The sequence below is a fragment of the Pteropus medius genome, unplaced genomic scaffold (assembly GCF_902729225.1).
Source record: "Pteropus medius unplaced genomic scaffold, Ma_sr-lr_union100, whole genome shotgun sequence".
In the NCBI taxonomy this organism is placed as follows: domain Eukaryota; kingdom Metazoa; phylum Chordata; class Mammalia; order Chiroptera; family Pteropodidae; genus Pteropus; species Pteropus medius.
Window position 1 is genome coordinate 5,085,968 of NW_024356336.1, and position 15,885 is coordinate 5,101,852.

Consider the following 15,885-nt stretch of genomic DNA (forward strand, 5'->3'; position numbering starts at 1 on the left):
TCTGATGCTTCGGGCCAGGATTGGCCCAAGGCCAGGCAAGACAGGCCTTGTTTCAAAAACTTCTGGCCACCCAGTAAAGAGTTCAAGGGGAAAGCCCCTTGTAAACCACTCTCAAGATCCCCGAATTTCCCCCCAAGATGACCCTGTGCTGGCTTCTAGGACCTTGCAGACCTCTTCTCCAGGACATTTTCCTGGGGGCAGATGCCCTCGCAGCATACCCCTCTTCTCAAGAAGTGTAGACAGACCTTGGCCTCGAGGCTGGAGTGTCTACTCACATGTGTAAGTCCCCCTTGAAATGCAGGAGAGAAGGGTCAGCTTTCCCCACATTGACATGTTCTGTGGGGGAACTCCAAAGAGTTAGAGAAATCCGAGTTGGAACCTGATTTTTCAGGTCTTTATGAGGTTATATATGTCAAGATAGAAGGGTAGGATACATTTTATTTATTTGTTAGCTCTTGTCTCAAGCCCCACAAATGTTAGGAGCAAACCTGCTTTGGGCTGCAAAATTCTTTCACCCAGATTCTCTTCCTCTTTAATAAAAATAAATTCATATGATCAAAACAATCCTGTTTTTTTTTTTTTTTAATCAATCCATTTACCACCTGATTCAGGAATTCTCTGATACTTCTCATTGCCTCATCGTGTTGCATAAGGTGCTAGTTAGATAGCTTCTAGACCTACACCAATCCAGTGCATCAGGAGAAGGGCCCCATAATGTGCATTTGACAGTCATCCAGAGGCTTTGTGCAGTTTTGCACCCAGTGGTTCTCAGCCCTACCTGAATTTTAAAACTGAAACTCCGCAAAGTGGAAATAGAGGGAACATACCTCAACATAGCAAAGGCCATATATGACAGACTCACAGCCAACGTCATACTCAACAGTGAAAAGTTAAAAGCGTTTTCCTTAAGAACAACTCAAGGATGTCCACTTCACTGTTTTCATTCAACATAGTATTAGAAGTCTTAGCCACAGAAGTCAGACAGGAAAAAGAGATAAAAGACATCCAAAAAGGAAAGGAAGACATAAAACTGTCATTATTTGCAGGCGACGTGATACTGTATAGAGAACTGTAAGGATTCCACCAAAAAACTATTAGAACTGATAAATGAATTCAGTGAAGTAGCAGGATACAAAATTAATCTTCAGAAATTGGTTGCATTTTTATACACCATTAAGGAACTACCAGAAAGAGAAATTAACAATCCCATTTACAATTGCATCAAAAAAATTAAATTAAATTAAATAGGAATAAATTTAACTAAGGAAGGTAAAAGAACTGTACTTGGAAAATTATAAGACACTGAAGAAAGAAACTGATGAAAATACAAATAAATGGAAGCATATACTATGCTCATGGGTAGGAAGAATCAGCATTGTTAATGTTCATGCTACCCAAAACAATCTATAGATTCAGTGCAATCTCTATCAAAAATACTAATGGCACTTTTCACAGAACTAGAATAAATCATCTTAAAATTTATTTGGAACCACAAAAGATCCCACATTGCCATAGCAATCTTGAGAAGGCAGAACAAAGTTGGCGATATTATGCTACCTGATATCGAACTATACTATATGGCTATAGTAATCAAAACAGCATGGTACTGGCATAAAAACAAACACACATCGATCAATGGAACAGAATAGGGAGCACAGAAATAAGTCTACGCCTATATAGTCAGTTAATCTATGACAGAAGAGGCAAGAATACACAGTGGTGTAAATACAGTGTTGGGAAAATTGGACCAGATACATGCAAAAAAATGACCACCTTCTTGCACCATATACAAGAATAACATCAAAATGATTAAAGACTGACATTTAAGACCTGAAACCATAAAACACCTGGAAGAAAACATCAGCAGTAAACTCTGGCACTGCTCTGAGTAATATCTTTTCTGATATTACAGGCAAGGGAAACAAAAAAAAAAACAAATGGGACAACATCAGACTAAAAAGGGTTTTTGCATAGCAAAGGAAACCATCAGCAAAATGAAAGGACAGCCTACTGAATGGGGGAAGATAATTGCCAATGATACATCCGATAAGGGGTTAACATCCAAATTTTATAAAGAACATAGACAATTCAAACACACACACACACACAAAAAAAAATCCAAAGGATACGAATAGACATTTCTCCAGAGAGGACATAGAGCTAGCCAACAGACATATGAAAAGATACTCAACATCACTAATCATCAGAGAAATGCAAATTAAAACCACAATGAGATATCACCTCACACCTGTCAGAAGGGCTGTCATCAATAAACCAGCAAACAAGTGTTGTTGAGGATGTGTAGAAAAGGGAAACCCTCGTGTATTGTTGGTGGGATTGCAAATTGGTGCAGCCACTATGGCAATCAGTATGGAGGTTCCTCAGAAACTTAAAAATAGAACTACGTTATGACCCAGCAGTTCTACTTTTGGGTATTTATCCGAAGAAATCAAAAACACTAATTTGAAAATATATGTGCACCCCTGTGTTCACTGCAGCTTAATTCACAGTAGCCAAGATACGGAAGCAACCGGATGAAGATGTGGTACATGTATACAGTGCAATATTACTCAGCAATAAAAAAATAATGGACTCTTGCTATTTGTGACAACATGGATGGACTGAAAGGATATTATAGTAGTGAAATAAGTCAGACAGAGACAGACAAATACCATATGATCTCACATATATACATAGGATCTAAAGAACAAAATGAACAAACAAAAACAAACACTCAAATGGATCAAACTAATAGTTGTCAGATGGGAGGGGTGTTGGGGGACTGGGTGAAAAAGGTGAAGAGATTGAGAAGTACAAAGTGGTTGTTACAAAATAGTCATGGGGATGTAAACTACAACATTGGGAATATAGTCAATAATATTGTAATAACTATGTATAATGCCAGGCAGGTACTAGATAATTGAGGGGATCACTTAATAAATTATATAAATGTCTAACTACTATGCTGAACACCTGAAACTAATATAAAATAATATTGAATGTCAACTGTAATCAAAATTTTTTTTAAATTGAAAAGTAAATTGAGAAACTTTTAGAAAAATATTGCTGCTGAGGTTCCATTCCACATAGATGAAATCATCATCTCTAGGGATAGGGCCCAGGCATGAGAATTTTTTAAATCTCCTCAGTTGCCAACTCAGCAGGCCAAGGTTGAGAACCAAGTCTGCACTGCTTGATGGCTCCAGCAGGGGTAGAGCTCAGCCCTCAGCCATCAAAAAAAGCTTGTTCTGCACCCCTCATGGTGGAAGAGAGGCTACTGTAGGGTCTTCAGACTTTGCAGGCACTGTTGTTCCTTGTTAAGCCTGATTCTGCCACCTAATTAACACTTATTTATATTAAAACAATCGTTAGCTGCCATATGCAGAGAAGGGAGTGGTCCTTTTTGAAGTTTCTAGCTGCCGACTTTAGAAGATTTGGCCTGAAGGGGGACTTCTGGAGACTCAACCCAAGATAACAGCTAACAGTTTCTTCCAAAAGTTTCTCTTCCTGGCATAGACATCTCATGACAGTCCAACTGCAGATGTTTGTAACATCCCTTCATCCAGCAGTGAGGATGGAAAGCAGGGTGTGGATAGGCTTCCTGGGTTTTTGCTGCTCCTTGTCAGGTGTTAAAACAAAGAGGATCATTGTATTTTTGGAACTGGTCTAAATGTCTATGTTTAAGATTGAGATCTAGGGAAATGCATTTCCTTTTGACACCCAGTATTTTCTGATTGTGAAAAGGGTACCAACCTGTTTAATGGCGCCGTGACACAGCAGCGGACTCTAGCTGCTTCTGTCAGTTCCTTTAATTAGGAGAAATTAAGTGGGGCTGCTACATATTTTGAGAATAAATAACACTATTTAAACTTAGGCAGCCTTAACCACTAACTTAACCGCTGAATTCTCGCTGCTACATGTCTCCCAAATAGATCAGCATAATCTTAACTAGGACTTAACATGCATCGTCTTCGTTCCGGAGCTCAGAACCAGCAGCCGACAGGAGCCTTTGGAGGCTTAATGACTTTAATTATGGCGAAAAATACCTTCTCCCGGTGGGGAGAGGTGCGGCGGACCTGGTAGGGTCATAGAAGGCCGGACGGAAGCCCGCTCCCAAAGGCTGCCCCACTGGGTGGGGGAGGGACTGGGAGCGTGGAGAGGTGGGGGAGAGGGATCCCGTGGGCTTAGAGAAGAAGGGCTGGGGGAGGAGGGGAGAGGCTGGAAGGGTGGAATGGGAGGAGGGACCCTGGGGAGAGGCCTCGGGGCCTCGGAGTTCTGAGCCGTGTTTGTGGCTTCGGCGCTTTGATCTCATGCCAGGGAAACCTGGAAGGTCAGGCCGGGCTGCAGCCAAGCCCCGGAGCGAGGAGCCAGGAGCCGGTGGAGCGGGCAGGGCTGCACCACCCACCCTCACCCGGCACCCACCTCCTCCTACCCCCGAAAGTGAAACCGCCTGGCTGCCCAGCAACCTCCGCCCCCCCACCTCGCCCCCACTCAGGCCCCATTCCTCTGCGACTATTTTGTGTGTCAAGCTCCTTTAGGCAATGGCTTAGGGGCTCCAAGTCATGAAAGTAAACTAACCAAACGCCCTACAAGTTTGGTTTGGTAAAATCTTACATGTTTTCTATGTTTTAAAAGAAACCAGGTTGTTTTTTAAGCTATGTGCACCCCTTTCCTTTCTACCTCCTCCCTACAGATTCCCCCAGACTGGCAGGTGGTTCCCCTGGTGGTCATGTGTGTTAGGGTCCTTTCCCTCCTCACTTTCTTCTGACACCCGCCCCCTTCTCGCACCAGGATTTTCTCACTGGTTACCCATGTGCTCTGGTGTGTGACTTCATTTCCTATGGAATGAAAGGTTTCTGTAGGAAAACACGACTCTTGGTGAGACGGACCTTGCAAGCTCCCTTGCCTGGCAAGGGTGTCCCCTGTTGTGCAGTGACTCATGCTTCAGGGAACAGCAGCTGACCAGAATGATCAAGAGCCTAGTGCTTGGGTGGTCACTACTAAGTGAAGAACACAGGGGAGGAGGAAAGGAAAAAGTGAGGAGGGAGGGTTTAAAATCCACTTAGTGGCCTCTGAAGGGAGGGGCGTAAAGGGACGCAGTGAGCCCAGGCTGTTTGTACTAGGGTAGGACCAGCCAAGAGAGACTGATGGGCATCAGGCATGGCCAGTCTCTGGAACTGGCTGGTTGGTCTCCATAGGTCTTCACAGTCCCTTGCCCCTCCCTTACCACAGCAGTGACGACATAAGCAACGCTGTTCCTGGCAATGATGTGTGCAAGGCTCAGGCCTTAAGTGGATGGGCCTCTCAAGCCTGTGCTTTGGTCTTTTATTGCCCCAAACCATCAAGTTTGTGAGTTTGAAATCTGCAGCCAGTTCACTCAGAAACCCAAGCTCCAAATCTTCCCACCAAGTGAGGAGGGCAGGCCAGTGTCCCTATACTTTCCCGGGACGGGCCCATTTGGTGCAAGCCAGTTTCCTCCACAGGTTTCATGGTCTGTTAGGTCCCCGAAGTGATAATGGAAGGAAACCGTAAATTCCGCATCTGTGCCACATGTTCTGTGGATATGCTCAGGGGTTGTCATTTCTTCCACTTTCCTCTGGTGAGAGTTCTAGAGGGGGCTTGCATTCCTCCCTTGAGTGGAAGGAACAAACACTGCAAGTGTACGGACTTGTTCTCTAAGAGCTTTGACATCAAAGATGTGCTCACAGAGGCCTGGGGCCTGGTAAAGATCCCAACCAGGCAGAGCCACTTTTAATGGCTGGGTTCAAAGTTGCCCAGAGACAAAAATGGCTGCATCAGAAGTAACCACCACCAATCAGAGGCCTATCAACAAACAATATAGCAGAAGCCGTGCGTGCGGTTAGTAAGAAACCAAATCCTGAAAATCTGAAATGCAAAAAATCTTGAGTTCCAAGAAGATCTAGTAGAAAATGGGCTTTTCTCAGTTTCAGAGTCAAAGGCATCAGCTGGTCAGGTGTGAGCTATAGTCTGTGCTTAGAGCCCAGGGCGTTTGATGCTAACCCAAGGGCAAAAGCTGATTCTTTTTAGGTTAATCAACAAACATTTCTTGGCCTTTTACCCTATGCGAGGCCCTTTGCTAGATTCTGGGAATTCAAGAAAGAAGTCTGACACATTGGCTGTCCTCTAGTGAGGGAGGCACTTTAAGTAAACAGTTACAATGTGATGTCATAAGAGCCACAATGGCGAGGCTTAGAATCAGGCCACGGGTACTAACACTGCGGAGAAAATAACACCTGAGCCAAATGAGAGACGAGGTAAAGGCTAGCCAGTGTCGGTGAGGTAGTGTATTCCTCAGTGGGAAGGACACAGGCGGTCAGAGAACACAGAGCAGCTCAGCCTAGCTTGACTTGGGGGCTGGAGTGCTGAGTTTGCGATAAGCAGTGGGGAGGTCACACCTTATTCTAAGCTCAGTGCGGTCATTTGCAGAGAGTGGTGCAGGTCAGATCTTTGATTTAGACAGGTCCCTCTGCTGCTACACAGAGTCCACGCTGGAGGGCTGGTGGTGTGGGCTAGGGAACTCCCAAGGGAGGATGGTATTGTGACTCATGATAAGTCTGGTGTCCTGCATAGGGTGGCAGCAGTAGGGATGGGAAAACAATTAATGGATTTGGAAGACGGAATCAGCAAAACTTGGTAAGCTGTTGAGTGTTAAAGGTGAGGACAAAGGGCTTTGGTTTGGCGTGGCCCCCTCTAGCCCCCTGGAGGGACTGGCTAGAGGGGGGCGCAATTCCCTGAGGGAGGGAGCCCAGGTTGTAGAGTAGCCCTGGATGAAGGGTAGGCCCATGGCAAGACCCCACACACCCATATCAGCCTGAGCAAGAAATGACCCACAGGTGTTCGGGACAGTGTGTTCTGCTATGAGAATAGCCACAGAAGCAATTTGGGGACCTAAGCTGAAGCAGAATGCTGATGCCAAGTCATGGAAACCAAGCTCTGGGACTCTGGTGTCATTTCGGATTCTTTGCAATCATGGTTTCTGCCACCTTGGGCCACAATGCTATAGAAGTGTGTCATAGGAGAGCTGCAGGTGAACACTCGCTTGGGCACAAAAGGAAGAGACATCAGTGCCCTCATCCTGCTCCTTGCTAAGCAAACTCTCTTCCCCCAGGACAGCAGCAAATGTGGAATGACAGACACTTCTCAGAGGTCCTAGCATCTATCTTTCTTGAGGTGCCTGGCACACAGTTAGCCCTTTTAAATACTTAGCAGATTAAACTATGTAATTGAATGTTTTCATATCAATAACTGTTATTCAAATTGCAATGTATGTATTCTTTACACGCCAGTTTTTTTCTAGATCAAAATGTAGGTCTTTGACATCCCTCAGCCTCCTACCTGTGAGTTAGAGCAAGGGAGCGACTGGAGGATGCTACTCTTCCCACCTTATCGTACTGTTCGCCAGCGTTGAGTCCCAACATGTCTTTCATCGAAAGGAAGGTGTCAACAGGAGTTACTGCAGACAGATGTGTCAAAAAAAAATTGGAAATGCTGGATAGAGAAGAGCCTCTAGCATACTAATGTGCTCTATAAATGTCAGGAGTAACAACTGGAGATTATACAGTGTTTTTCAAAGGACACTGACCAAAAAAAAATCTCTCATCCCCTGATACATTCTTTGGGAAGTGATCTCATGGTCACAATTTCTTACCCATTTGCCTATGGAACTAACCTCTCAGACTATTCCTTACAACTCCCCTGGCCTCATCAGAAAGGTCTGCCACCCTGCTGCTCACTGTGTGTGTATCCCCGGGGCCTGGCACACATAGTAACTGGTTAATTACTACTGTGAAACAAATAAATTAATAAATGGCACTACAAATAGAAGTGAACTCTGTTCCCGCCTACTATGTTAATTTGTTGAGTATGGACCTTGCCTGGGGCAATCTGCTTTGCTAGGTTTTATGGGGCATACAGACTGGACAGTAAGAACTACCTCCTGGCTCCATTAGACCCTGAGGGCAGGTTAGCCTAGCACCCAGGCAAGGCATATTTATATGTAAGATGTTTATGCCCTTTGTCTCAGCAGGGCCACTTACAGCTATTTATTTTAAGGATAGATACCACAAGAATATGAGTATGAGATTATAAATACAGCACTGTTTATAATAGAGAAAATGTAGAAATTCCCTAATGCCTGTCAGGAGGACAGTCTTAAGTTCTGGTACAAACCATATAATGGAATAATATGTGTAGCTTGTAAGAAAAATGAGCATTTTTCTGTATCAACGCATATAGTACTGTTGAGCAAATTGTTGCATTAAGGGGGAAAATAGAGTACAGAACAGTGTATACATCCAACTTAATTTTAAGTATTTTGATATGTGAGTATATACATATATACTTTATTCCTGCTAATATATGCATTTTTTTTTAAACATGGAAGATTATAAACCACACTGTTATGTTATAAAGCTGGGATATGAGGGAGGGTTGTAATGGGTGAGTTATTTTTTGCTTTTAATTTCTGAATTACAGTAAGTCCTCAATGTCGTTGATAGGTTGTTGGAAACTGCAACTTTACGCAAAAAAACCCCAATCTTACCATAAGCAAGAGTTAAGTTCCTATGGCTTATTTCTGGTCACATAGCGATCACCCAACTTCTAAATAAAGACTCAAAACTCTTCTAATATTAAACATTGAAATAAATGTGTGCTATACAATATTTAAGAAAGGTTATTAAAAACAGGTAAGATCATTGTTTCCAAACCTGCTTATTCAGGATCCTGGGTGGCCAGAGCCTCTCCCAGCAGCTCAGGGTGCAAGGCAGGAACATACCCTGAACAGGACACCCTTCCAATATGTGGCGCGTGTGTGTGTGTGTGTGTGTGTGTGTGCGCGCGCGCGCGCGCGCACATACAGAGACTTGCACAATGCAGACAAACCAATAACGAAACAATGTTTTTCAAGGACCTGCTGTATTTAAATTTTCAAGCGTATATACTTTCATAAATAACAAAAACACTAGAGATGCTCATATTTGGAGAGAGGGGGAATACATCACAGAAAGTGGTAAGCAACAGAGGAGAAATCCTTGGAGATGTTAGAACTCAGAAAGGGACAAGAGCTGTTTTCAACTAAAGAGAAGCATTTGTCAGTCTTATGGGGGTGTTGCACATGAACTTGACCTTGAAGAATCAGTAGGCTAGGTATTATTGATTCATTATATATTTCGCTCTGGAGTGTCTTTCTGCATATGAAGTGTCATGCAGAGTTACTCTCGAACCGATTTCCTTCTCCTAGCCAACTCACCAACAGGCCCATTTACCGAGAAGTTAAATCTCTTGACTAGTTTGTATTGTATTGTCTGTGCCATCCAATCTTGTCATTACTGTAGATAAATTGAATTGCATGAGTTTATAAGGAGGGGCATTAAACTCCTGTGTGAATTGTATTGATTCTTAATAATCTTCATATTCTTCAGTTAGCCTCCATGGCCCTGAGCCTTCATACTAAGGAAATTGGAAATGTAAGCCAAGATTTATCCAGTGTAGCATTAATTAAGTAAAAAACTGGAATAGCCCAAATATCAAAAATAACACAAGTGAGTAGACTATATGAAGATATATATCACAGCCTTAAAGATACTGACAACGAATTTTTAATACCTTGTTGGAAGTGTATAAGTGCAAAGAAAAAAAAAAACGCAAAATTATATTCAAGAGAGGCAAAAAAATAAGTCCATTTGGATCCCACCCTCGATATGTCACAAATTCCTCTAAGAGATTGAAGACACGTCTTCATGTCAGCTCTAACTCCAGTTTCCTTGATCAAGAGTTTGGGACAAAGGAGATTTTTTTAGTCATCTTTTGGGTTATTTCCCCTTAAGCTTGTATTCTGTTGAAATTTTCCTACAGTAAAGATTAGGCATTGGGGCCTCCACATTGAGTGCTTGACAAAGAAACAGATAAATAACAGGTGAAAAATGGAGTCTGTGCTCAGAGCCTCCAGTGAGTGTAGGTATGGGCCGGGACCAAGCCCCAAACCAAGTCTGGGTATAACTGCACAGTTCTATTCCTGATTGAAATTCCTAGATTTAATTGAAACTAAAACAGACTTTAGGCTTTGAATTTTCCTACCCACAAGATAGTAATGGGACTAATCCTTAGGAGAAAACCGTATCCGTGTTTGGGGAGCAATAACCCAAGAGTAGTCCCAGCAAGCTTGCTTTCATTTAGAATAAACATTTATTGAATAACATTAGGAGTCTTGCATTGCAACAAGTGCCAACCACAGTTGGACCCTGTCGTCTAGGGCTTGTGTACTTTGCAAACTGTAAGTGTGCAGATGTCTGCACTTTTGATACTTGTCTCACTGGCTGTGGACATTGCCTATCCTCAGGTCTTGCAGCCCTGGAAAGGTAAATAAAGAACCATGACAACCTTTTATTCCACATTCTGCTGCTGGGCTTCTGGTCACCTGCTTGCTGGTGCCAACCTGCCCTGGCCTAATCAAAGCATCAAAGTGATGAAGAATGTGAAAATACCTGTGTGGGTGGGGTTGAGGGGAAGGGCATGCAGAGGTCAGTAAGGCAAAGCCTTTGGCCGCTTCTAGGAGAACTTGCCAAGACTCCCTACCTGTTTTCTGCTGCTCATATCCTTCTCATGCTCTTCTTTCTATTGTGCTCTGTGCATAGTCCAAGGGTAACTGCCCTCTGCAACTATAGCCCAGTTTACCAGTGACCTTCATCTAGCAACGCCTACCAGGCTGCACCTTTCCCATCCTTCCTTTGAAACAGCCTTGAGAATTTTGGACGTTATAAAGACAGGATTTCTGGCAATCACAAGACTGATAATCTCCCAACTATGATCTAGATTGGTTTTAAAATATTATTCTGGCTCAAATTTAGATAAAATGGTGAACAATCTAAGATACGAAGATTAGTTTAAGGCATATGTCATCAGTCGAACTGAAAACATGACAAATGGACAGTGTAACCAAGTATTATTTTGTGTTTTTAAATTTGCTTTAAGAATAGTAAAATGTGTCATTTTTAAAATATGGGTTATTCATGGCTTATTATAAATCCTGAGTGGGCCTCTGACAGGCAAGTTCCCAGTAAGATCCCGGGTTGATTTTCCTCCTGCCCAGTCATGGTATATGCAGGAAATGCAGCCTTATTTTAATAGCAGCTTATATTAAACAATTTTTAAAGTAAGTCAACTGTGATAGTTGTCCTTTTTGCAATACATATTTGTACTTGGATCCTGTGCATTAGCCTGGTTATGTCTGAGGTAAAGCAGTACATGGGATTTAAGCACCTTATTCTCGACATATTCTCTTCAGTATAGAAACCAGGAGACCAGTCAGCCCTCCTAGATTTTTGTTAAAAACGTCTTATGAAAAGTGCCTGTCCCAAATGGGTTTTGCCTCACCTCCAAATCCCTGAGACTTCCACATTCTTGTGGAGCAGGGAAGCCTGAAAGCATAAGGAGGCCTCATGCTGAAGGCATTGCACTCCTGCAATCATGCAAGCTTTTGTCCCACGGCCATTAGACTCTCCAGGTGTGCCAGTATCAAAGCTGGCGGTGCTGAGTGCTCCTGATCAAGATGCTTCTGAATGCACATTCCCCTCGGGTGCCTTTTGATGTGCTTCATCGAGGAATGAAAGCCAAATAAAGGAATGAGAGTTCCTGTTTATTACCTCGTTTTTCATGCTGTTCCTCGGGGCCCTTCTATATCTTGGGAAAGTGTGAAAAGACTGGGATACTACCTGAGCGGAAGACGTAAGCACCTACTTCCTACTAACTCTAGGGTCCATGAGATACTGACCTCAGGTAAAGGAGTGTGTGTCCCTAAAGTTTTCTGGAGGAAAGGGATATCACCTGGCCTCTAACTTTCTCACGATGCCATCATGTCGCCTTCTGCTAGAGGCTGGTGATAGGGTAACTGCAGCTTTTTCTCCATCACTCTGGACAGTCCTCTGCCTCTCAGTTGAGTGTCCAAGACTGGAACTGGAAGGGACCGTAGTCATAATGACACAGGCTCTCTCTTCCTTTTATGGGTGGGGTAACTGAGGCTGAAGCTTAGATTTGGTGACTTACCCATCATTGGCAGTTTGTCAGTGGCAGAGCCAGGAATATATTGCTCCTAAGAGTTACTCCTGACTGCGGCATGCTGGTGATGAAACAGGGTGAGATAGACAAACAGCAGAGGAGACTTTAAATACATTGAATCTCAGTGCAGTAAGAGAGTCCCCAACAGAACTAGGACAGCTTTTGCTGCACAACACCCAGGGTGCCCAAGCTTGTTAAGTTTTAGAAGATTTTGCAGTATCCCTGAGAAATTCACTATTCTGCTTGATTGGTACAAAATACAGGAACTTGTTTTAGAAAAGCTATGGGATAAGACTGCCCTCTAGTGGGCTGTTGGTGTCATTGTTATAGCCACATTCTCATGTGCTTGAGTTCAGTGTTGCTTTCTTAAATGCTGCATCCACATTGAGTGATCCTACGGAAAGAATTTAGATTTTAGTCTTAAGCACTTTGGCCCATAGGGACTTTCTTCATCTTTGAGCACTAGCCATCATTTGCCCATCTTATTGGAGGTTTTATTTTTTGTATTGTTTTTAACCCTGTGTTACAGGTGTCTAACTTTCCTAACAAGATTCGGGCTGCAAAAAGCAAGGGTTATGTCTCATGTCTTTTTCTTCCACAGTTTCTGTCCCATTGTCCACTTAGCTGGACATAAAATTCGAAGGCTAATTGGAATGAAAAGGGATCCTTTTCTCCAAAAAAGAATCTCACCATTTCTCATCTGTTCCTAAAACATTCTAATCTCATCTCTCTGATCAATAGTTCCCTAAGTGGTTGAATCATCAGAATCCCTCAGAAAACTTTCAGAACTCAGTTTCCTGGGCCTCACTCCAGCCTTGAATCAGTCTCTGTGGTTTGAGCCAGGAAATTTGCTTTACAAACTTCCCAAGTGGTTTTTGATGTGCAGCCAGGTTTGGCAGCCAACTGCTCTAAATCCCCATTTGCAATTATTTCTCATAGCTTTTTCCTTTGACAGTGTTTCCAAAGGTCTTCAGCTTATGTCAGTTATTAAAATTGACCATTTTGAGATTTCCTTCAGAGATATTCAGTATGCTGTTCCAACTGCAATACTGGGTGACATGGGAGGGACGAAGGACCACAAGAGAAGGACCAAAGGCATTCGCTTTGGTTGCCAATGACTCTGTGTTCATAGCAGAAAATACCGAAACCATTACCTTTATGCTGACTGAGCAGGTTGTTGGTTTGTCATTTATTTTTAATGTTTAGGCTGCATAGGGAGACAAAGGTTAATTGAGCACCCAGTTATTTATTTTCACTCATGTATTCTAGCTCATCTGGTTGTCAAGAGAACTGCAAGGTAGCTAGCATTGCCTTCCCCCTCACCCCCAAAATGGGAAATTTGAAGGTTAGGAAAGTTATAGTAACTTGCTCAAAGTCACATAAATGGTGACTGTCAGATTCTACATTGGAGTACAGGTCTGATTTCCAAGGCCAGCTTTTAGAAAGGTGAAAGGACCAGAGTGCCAACCTGCTCTTTTTCACTCTGCCAGGCCAAGCGAGCAGTGCAGCGGGGAGCCACTGCAGTCATCTTCGACGTGTCTGAAAACCCAGAAGCTATCGATCAGGTAAATTCCTTGGGCCATGCCAATACTGCAGTCTTCCTGAGAGAAATACTTTTTTAGTCAGCTTGGCTTGTCACAGTTATGTCATCTTCATCTCAGGACCTTTGCATTTGTCTACTGACAGTAGCTATCCCTGTTTGTAAATATACTCCAAGGCAAATCTTTTGAGGGGGTTAAACAGCCAGGAAGTTGAGCTTGGGGGGCATTTTCAGTGACCTTTCTGGGCTTTCAGCCTGCCCAGTCCATCCTAAAAAAACCATCATCCTCAGCCTTGCCCTTCTGGGAGCTCCAAGGCTATAATGCTTGAGGAGTTTGAGGATTTCCAAACGGGTATTTAGTATTCTTTTCCTCCAGCCTTTCTTTCTCTCTCCTACTTCTTAAAGTAAGCACGTCTTCTAACCAAGAACATTTCTTCTTTCTTAGCTAAACCAGGGCTCGGAAGACCCGCTCAAGAGGCCGGTGGTATATGTGAAGGGCGCAGATGCCATCAAGCTGATGAACATCGTCAACAAGCAGAAAGTAGCTCGAGCAAGGATTCAGCACCGCCCCCCTCGAGTGAGCCTCCACCCTGGCCAGCCACGCCCAGCATCTTCTCTGCTGCTGCCTGAGCCTTTATTCCCTTTGGGCTTTGAGCTTTTGATCCTGTCTTCTTTCTGTCTAAAATGCTGATGCACCCTCAGGTTCCTACAGGTTTAGGTCAGATTAAAGGCTGGAGGTGAGAGAGAAATTTCACCAGTGTTTTTCGTAGAGAGGATTTGAAAAATCCTTCCAGAAATAGACAATTTGTGCCAAGATGTCTCCGGTCTCTTCCATCTGGTGTTCCCTCTTGGTAACCTCTTGTCCCTCTTTGTCTTCTGTCCCATCTCCCTCTGAAAGGCTAACTGAGGAGGATTGAAAGGAAGGAATAACCAGAATTTCAGCTTCCCATGTCTTCTTCCTTCCATGTGACCTAGACTAAAGAAAAGGCCTGTACGTTCTTCTTCCCATAGGGTAAATTGCATTTTTGAAACCCCTTAAACTTATGAGTCTAGAAAAGTTAGCTTTCAGCTAGGATTGAAATCCATGATTTCCAAGTGGTTAATGAATAGTGTTTAAAGCTAAAGCGTGTTGAAGGGACACTGCTGGCCATTAACTCTTGTCTGGCATCTTTTGCCCAAACCTTAGACAGAAGATTCTAGGGACCTGGGACAGGTGCCCCATATATGGTTTATTTCCTACTCACAAACATTGGAATATTCACACATAGGATGATTCTTGTATGCACAAAGTGTCTGAATACCTGCAGCAATCGATAGCAAAACTCTATTCCTGTTGTCTAAAGGCATGTCCTAGATGAGGTGGCTTCAAGGTCTTAGGAAGCAGTGAGCCATGAGGAAAAGGTAAGAACTAAAAGTAGAGGAAGTTTGCAGAACTGACTTGCTGGCTTCTTTTTAAAGGAATAAAAGAGCGCTTTGGTAAATATGACTCATTGTAGTGGAAGCTGATATTTGTGGAAACAGTGTTCAATTTTCTGAGTTGTTGTAAACCATTAATTATATGGTTAGTAATCACTGTTCCCTCAAAACATGACACTCACTCCTTTGTCCCATAAATGTGATATTTGTGTTTATTTGGAAGGGCCTCTCCTACCCGTTACAGCATACTTCGTGGTATTCCATAGGGAGTTAGGCTTTATGGCCTGAGTTCTCTTGGCTGCTAGGAGACCTGCCTGAGACGGATGTAGGCCTCCCCCAGCCACTCTGGAGGGTACTGTCTGGGCCTGGATAGCATACCATGTGCGTGCTAGCAGAACCCCAGGTGGTTCCTGGAAGTGAGGGGATGCGTACCCCAGGTGCCTCATCTTTATTGCAACGTGGGCCAACACAGCTGGTGCGTCGATCCTCAGACTGAAGAGAGCTGTGACTCACTGTGTCTGTCTTCTGTTCCAGCAACCCACAGAGTACTTCGACATGGGGATTTTCCTGGCTTTCTTTGTCGTGGTCTCCTTGGTCTGCCTCATCCTCCTTGTCAAAATCAAGCTGAAGCAGAGACGCAGTCAGGTAATACCTCCGAGCAGCCCGTGAACAGTGCTTCCCGCTGCTCTGCCACTGGTGAAAATCAGGGCTGGGGCCCGAGCTCTGCAGCTTGTTCCGGGGGCCTAGAAACAGCAAAGATGGAGAAAAACTAGAGCAAAGCTTATAACAGTCTTCTCTGTTCCAAGAGGTCCAGTCCTACAAAGGCTGAGCATTGGTGTTGCCAGCCAGGAGTT

At 43.6% G+C, this 15,885-nt stretch overlaps 1 protein-coding gene across 2 annotated transcripts in view; it reads left to right on the forward strand.

The window, feature by feature from the left end:
* Window positions 1-15,885, forward strand: part of ZNRF3 (zinc and ring finger 3) — a 138,106-nt gene that overhangs the window by 112,261 nt on the left and 9,960 nt on the right. For both annotated transcript variants that reach the window (XM_039861934.1, XM_039861935.1), the window contains exons 3-5: window positions 13,566-13,640; window positions 14,061-14,192; window positions 15,566-15,676. In XM_039861934.1, coding sequence (XP_039717868.1) covers window positions 13,566-13,640; window positions 14,061-14,192; window positions 15,566-15,676 — 318 coding nt within the window. The remainder of the gene's footprint in view (window positions 1-13,565; window positions 13,641-14,060; window positions 14,193-15,565; window positions 15,677-15,885) is intronic.